The sequence below is a fragment of the Centruroides sculpturatus genome, unplaced genomic scaffold (assembly GCF_000671375.1).
Source record: "Centruroides sculpturatus isolate CEXI.00-Female unplaced genomic scaffold, Cexi_2.0 scaffold83, whole genome shotgun sequence".
Taxonomy (NCBI): domain Eukaryota; kingdom Metazoa; phylum Arthropoda; class Arachnida; order Scorpiones; family Buthidae; genus Centruroides; species Centruroides sculpturatus.
In genome coordinates, this window is record NW_019384393.1 from 1,116,012 (window position 1) to 1,123,054 (window position 7,043).

At 41.1% G+C, this 7,043-nt stretch overlaps 1 protein-coding gene across 2 annotated transcripts; it reads left to right on the plus strand.

Annotated features, from left to right (window-relative positions):
• The first annotated feature begins 704 nt into the window (after positions 1-704).
• LOC111618301 (nuclear receptor subfamily 2 group F member 1-A-like) lies at positions 705-4,917 on the plus strand. 2 transcript variants are annotated; one of them, XM_023359801.1, is made up of 2 exons: positions 705-1,866; positions 2,330-4,917. In XM_023359801.1, exons 1-2 carry the CDS (start codon positions 1,488-1,490, stop codon positions 2,878-2,880), a joined length of 930 nt encoding a protein of 309 aa, XP_023215569.1. In that variant the 5' UTR covers positions 705-1,487; the 3' UTR covers positions 2,881-4,917. The 2 variants fall into 2 exon arrangements, with proteins under 2 accessions (XP_023215569.1, XP_023215570.1); XM_023359802.1 differs by having other exon boundaries at positions 707-1,854; positions 2,330-4,916.
• The last annotated feature ends 2,126 nt before the right edge of the window (positions 4,918-7,043 follow it).

Consider the following 7,043-nt stretch of genomic DNA (forward strand, 5'->3'; position numbering starts at 1 on the left):
GCAACACGCCAGGTGTTCGTTTTCGACTGTGGCCAAATGGTAGGTAAATACTTCAATTTGCCAGTTAAATCGGAGGCGTATAACACGTCTCACCTGCCTTCTCCTACCGAGAATTGCATAATATATCCTGATAGCGAGGACCACATGCCTCGAAGATGTTACTCGGTATATTAGGAATGCGAGTGATGAACTACACCCGATAAATAATCTAGTCGTTTTAATGAAATCAAAACCGCTGATTCCACGACAAATTTCGGTTTGCTTAAACGTGCCAAAAACCCCCGAAAGTCCGAGTGACCAATCGTCCGTCGAACTGGCGTTATGGTCCGATGCCACACCATGTGGTCCGGCATTCCGAGTAACCGTTCTCCCGTAACCAAAGATACTCTAGTTTTTCTCCGAACGATCGAACGATTTAAAAATACTCAAAAATATAAAAATGTTTAATTAATTCCCCCGGAAAATAAGAAGGAAAAATAGAGGAAAAAATAATAAAAAAGCGGAAATGACGTCATTGTCCGCGCTCGGTTGACTTGTACGTCTACTGGCAGCATTTTTAGTGTTGAGTAGAAGCGGCAGAGCCTAGTGAAGAGAGCCGCCATCTGCGAGCCGGTGTGTGTGCGGTGGTGTGCGCGTGTGGTTGCCGAGCGAACCTGTTCCACTCTCCCCGGAGGTACGAGAACGGGTGTGTGTGCCAAGAGGGCCGAGGATCGTCGATAGCTGAGCCAAAGTAGCCCGTTCGCAGCGGCTGGAAGTCAAAGTGCGGGTCAATTAGCGGCGGGAAGGCCGAGAGCGCGGACGCAGCGGCCTGCGTCGCGTTCGAGTCGCTTGTGGTCAGCACTGTGCAGCAGAATTGATGATTTGTATGAAGAACCAACCCATTTTTCACACCTAGGCAAGTGGGCGCGCGTTTGGTGGCCAGGTCTACGGTGATTGGCCCCGATAGCCACATGACCCGCCGACGTAATGAGTCGCCGGCGACGCTCCGTCAGCACAGCGCGCAAGGATACGTAGTGCCGACAATATGGCCCGGATAACACGCCGGCGGCAGCCAATGAGAAGAGGGAAGAGCGTTCGCCAGTCATGCCCTGATTGCCTAGGGGGCATGACCGTCTAGCCCAGGATTATCACTCGCTAATAGGCTTCTTGAACTTTAATGACACGTTTTGCCATATATGGAAGTGGTTACCATGCCAACCCGACAGTTTCAACTATCGTGTCATAGTTCAAAATAGCTGGGTTACGTCCAGACGGTAGAGGAGAGATCTGTGGTGTGTCGTCGACGGAAGCAGACCAGTTCGGCGGCGGCTGTCTGACTGCCTCACCCCCGGTTCAAGTTTGGGGCTTCGTACATGTGACGTTGACTGTGGCTGGGAGCAGCAGTTTGGTGCCAGCCTCTGATCAAGAAGGACGCTGTGAAACTCGCTGGTCTCGGATAGTGCGCGCGCATCAGCGGCCCTTGTCCACCAAGTCGCCGCCACCTTAGCATGGCCCTGGTGGCAACCTGGCGGGACCCGGCCTCAAGTACGGGGAATACGGCTGCCGACGGTGACTTAGTCCCGCAGACCCCGACCGCTGTCCAACCCACTTCGGCCCAGCCCAGTACGCCATCGCAGAGTTCCGACAAGAACCAGCAGCACATCGAATGTGTGGTGTGTGGAGATAAGAGCAGCGGAAAGCACTACGGTCAGTTTACCTGTGAGGGATGTAAGTCTTTCTTCAAGAGGAGTGTCCGAAGGAACTTGACGTACACGTGTCGTGGCAGCAGAAATTGTCCTATTGACCAACACCATCGGAACCAGTGCCAGTATTGTCGTCTGAAGAAATGCCTGAAAATGGGCATGCGCAGGGAGGGTAGGTGCCCAGGTCAGCTACTTTTTGTTCTTCCCTGGCACCCAGGTACGTGAACCCTGTCGGTAGCGACTCGTCCTTTGACCTTTCGGAGGGTGACAGGTCAGAGCGGCAAGCCGCTCGCCTCGGGGTTCGGTACCCTGGGTGCCTCTCCCTCCGTCCATTCTTTCTCTAGTCTGTAATACTCTTATAGGTTATGCGCATGTGAATGTATCAGGTATGGTGTTATCAGCTTGCGGAGGGAGACAGCACGCTGCCAGCGTGTGTACATAACCCAACCATTCTTCTGTGTAGTGTCACTGTCTGTGGTAGTCGGAAGAAGGTAGTTAAGGTAGCATCATCTAATACTTTTCTCATGACGGTTATATTATGCTAAGAGGAATGCAATCAGTCGATAAGATCTGTTATGTGTCATGTGACACTTGTCCTCTGATGACAACTAGACATACTACATATTGCCCCTGTCTTTACCCTGCAGCTGTACAGAGGGGACGTGTTCCACCCACCCAACATGCCCTGCCTGGTCAGATGGCCCTCACCAACGGAGACACACTCAACGGACATTCCTATCTTTCAAGTTTCATCTCCTTGCTGTTACGGGCCGAACCCTATCCACCTTCGAGGTACGCCCAATGTATGCAGCCCAACAACATCATGGGGATAGACAACATCTGCGAATTGGCAGCAAGGCTCCTGTTCAGCGCCGTGGAGTGGGCTAGGAACATTCCGTTTTTTCCAGACTTGCAAGTCACCGACCAAGTGGCCCTCCTACGGTTGGTGTGGAGCGAGTTGTTCGTGTTGAACGCATCCCAGTGTTCGATGCCTTTACACGTTGCGCCGTTACTAGCGGCAGCCGGACTTCACGCATCGCCCATGGCGGCGGATCGCGTGGTTGCCTTTATGGACCATATTCGTATTTTCCAAGAACAAGTAGAAAAACTCAAAGCTCTCCACGTGGATGCTGCAGAGTACAGCTGTTTAAAAGCAATTGTATTATTTACGACAGGTAAGTGTCAATATTTTTCTTAACCGCCCCGAGCTAGAATGGTATCTAGAACACTGATTGTTTCCTCTTTGACCTCTGATCCAATCATCTCTCACGCCAAATGCGTGGAAGAGGGCAACAATACCCTCCAAAAATTTCATTCACTAAAACAACCAATATTGTTTAAACGATAGCTCTTATCAAAAACGATATATCTCGGTGGGGATAAAAAAAATTGTTAGCATGCTTCTTCTTCTTCTTTTGACGATTGCTTTTTTCTTCCTTTTTTTTCTCCAAACTTGTCTTTGGGGAAAGCCGGTTTGGGTTATAAATTTCCCTCCTTCATTCTGCGGTTTTGTTAAGCCAACTGAGACGACGTGAAGCTCGGTCAACCATCCCGGATCTAAAGACCCGCTCTGACTTGTCAGGGGTGCAGCAATTCGGCTCAAATACCTTAGTTCACCCAACGAATCATAACGAAAAGAACACTTCTTAAGTGGATCGTTGTCGTTGCTAACTGTGACAAGACGAAATCGTACAGTTCACTACGACACTTGGCATTTCTCTGTAAATCATTTTTAGACTGTGTGTTTGCTTCCACCACCAAAGATACGGCAACACGCCATGAATTATTGACGGCGATTTCTTGGCGATAAATTACAGAAACGTGTCTGTCTGGCTTGATATCCGAAGCAAAGTCTCAGCACCAACATTTAAGCACGCAGAAGGATATAGACTGGATAAATTCCATTCAATAGTAGACAGTTTAACTCGCTAATTCTTAACCTCCCTTAAGGAAAGCTTTGTAGGACGCAAGCTAAATCCATCCCAAAAACACTCGTAAAAGCTGCAAGGCAAAACACTTTTTAATTTTAACTTAGCCACAAATTAATTCTCCAATCGATAAAAAACAATTTAAACCATGCTTTGAATCCTAAGCTAAGAAATGTTCTTCACAAATTTACACCCGATAGAACAGGCCTAAATGGCTTACCCTTAAGTGTAGAGCTAGCAGTGTTTATAGATATGATACGATAGAGATAGCTGACACATGTAAGAGGTTTTAAAACAGTTCCACGACAGGGTATTAAAGGTGAGTATCGACCGCTCAGACTGCAGTCGATTGGTAATTGTTTTTATGTGCCTTCTCCGCTCGGATATTGAACATAGCATGGAAGGGAGGAGACAGCGAAGAACAGCAGCAGCCACGGAAAAAAAAAACTTTAACGGTTTCACTAACGATTAATTTAACATTGCCTCAAACCATAACTGCGAAAGATCGAACGCTCGCCACTATACAATACAGTTTTTGCCATATCCTGTTTAGATGCCTGACAATCAGCTGATACGAATATGCTAGGGCTCCACCTCCTAAGTAAGGGCGTGTGCTGCATTTGGTCTAGAGATGCGAATTTTTCCCACGGACGGTTATTCTTAGTTATTACAGTCATCTTTGTACCCTTTCCTAGTACACAACAGAGAGAAGTCATGCGTAAAACACTTAAAGAAATGTCACTGTCCGTATAATGAACAGGAAGAAATGTTTTGTGATGTTTTGGGAATAAAAATACTTGATTTTTCAAATATTTTAGATTGTTTATAAACTTTTTATATGACGATTTAGCTAGCAGCGACTTTATAGGCTTATAGGCTATTCGTGTCATGTTTTGAAATAGATAAAAACAGCTCTTAACTTCTTTATAGACTGAGTTTTACTTATTTAGTAAATATATAAATAACTTATATAATAATTCAATAGAGAAAACTATAAAGATACGAAAATATAAAAACTTTTCAGTTAATTAATTAATTATTCTTGAATTAATAATTTATATGTGATATTTTATTGAATATATTTGATTTTAGTGATTAGAGTGTAGAAAATTTAAAATTGCTCTTCTCCATCTCATTAAATAGGAAGTTATTGTAGCTACTTCCTTTAAAATCTTGTGATCTATGTGCAACTAGAATAGGAAATCAGTTTTAATAATTAAAAATTTTATATTTTATATATATAAAAGTATTAATTAATATTAGATATAAGATAACCCATAATTATATTAGGCATTTTGTAAATCATTGTAAATATTCTACAGGCCTACAGATCAAATTACTATTATTTATAAATTTTTCAACATTTAAATAAATTATACAAGAATAAAATCTTGATTTAAAACATTTATTAAATCTTTTATAAAATTAAATTTTAATTTTAAATATTTTTAAGACGATTTAAATAATTAAAAACTGGGATGAAAATTTATGAATATTTAACTGCTATTTCGAAAAAAAAAAAATAATAATAATTAAGTTAAATGTATTTGATTAATAGGCCTATTTTTAAATTTTTAAATTTTGAATTTTAATATATATTATTGATCATATTTCGTGTTAAAAATTAATTAACTGTAGATAAGTAAAGCATATAAGATGTATAGATAAAGAATTGACTAATAGGCCTTGGTTACAGCATATGAAGTAGCATGCGTTGTTTATGATCCACATGTTTCAATGCATACATAGATTATTATAAAGTTTATTTTTCACAAACTAGACAAACTACAATAACGTTTGAGGCTTTCTTTTTTTTTTTATTCAGTTAAACACAAGAAATATTTTAATTTATTCACTTTTTATCCCTATGTTTTATTGGCCTAGGCCTGTTTTACATCCTACATTTATAGACTTATTTTTAGAGTTATTTTTTGCCTATATTTTCAAGTTTATATATTCCCTTTTCACGTTTAAAATGTTATTTTCTCTCGTATATATATATATATAAAGAAAAGAAACTCAACTCTATCGATTTTTATTCTTAAACTTTCATTTTTGTTCAGCAAGTGATATAGAATTAATGCGAATTGGCAATGTAGAATTTTTGAATTTTTCTCTTCTATAAAATGTTTACAGTTTAAAATCTCGATAATAATTATGTTAACGTTCTTTTTAAATTCGTACAGATTTTTTTTTAATGCATTTATTAACCACTTATTAATGGAGTAAACGGTGTAGGTGGGGTCCTCCACCCTTATCGTGTCTTCGAAGCTGACGGAACGAGTTCAACCTAGATTCCTTTTTTTTTTTTTTTCTAAATGTGAGCGGGTTAACGACAATATGTCCCTGAATGGAACATTTGACCTCTGTTTCGAAATGGTTGCTCGTCATGCTTGCCGCCTCTGACTTGCACATCAAATGATCTTTCATTTTTTTGTCACTCCACCGCCTCTCTCGGCTCCTCTTACCCTGTATGTGCAGCAGATGGTATTCTACGTCGCTTGCTTAGCCAACTGTTTGCCAGTCGACACCTCTGCCGCAAAAATGATAGAAAAGGTGTGTCGTTTTTCCACCTCGTCACTTCATTATACTTTTAATATTGTCACCAGAAACTGGCCCTAGACACGAACGACAGGCTGTAACAGTGGAACAGTCATCATTACCTTCTTACGTAAAAAAAAAATAAAAAAAAAATAATTAAAAATCACTCTCTTAAAAATTCTATAATTAGACCCACTTCTTGAGTCATCACTCATTTATATTTTTCTAACAGACCTACTGTCTCCTCCGATTCCGTGTAAAACGATATCGATGTTTAATTTGAGATTAAACTCAACGGACATTGAGTCAGGAAGTTAGAATATGCAATACAAGCGATAATATATTGCGAAATCTTCAAAAGAGAAACTCATTTACAGCTTCCTGAAGTACTTTACTTCAATTATTCTAGTTAAAAATAGAAAAGTAAAGATATTATTTTTACTATGAGGCGTGTCCGGAAAGTAAGTACCATTTCGTTCTACCGCCATTGCAGTGGTAGTATCGCAGTTCAGCACCTGCGCACATGTCTCTCTGGTTGATCGTCAGTCCAGTGACGCCATTACAGCCGGATTGTGTTGTTTTTCCACGTATTAGTGAGCGTTCAAAAGACTATTGCCGATCCCGCCGACTGTAAGTGCATTCTGTAATACGGTTTTTGAATGCAAAGAATGTTGAGCCAGTTGAAATTCATCGTCAACTTATAGAGATTTGTGGTGAAAATATAATGAGTGATGGAATGGTTAGAAAGTGGGTTCGACAATTCAATGCTGAACGCACTGATGTTCATGACGAAGCATGGAGTGGCTGGCCGTCTGTTGTCAATGATGGTTTGGTTGCAAAAGTGAATGAAAAAATTCCTGAAAACAGACGGTTCACAATAAGATTGCTTTGT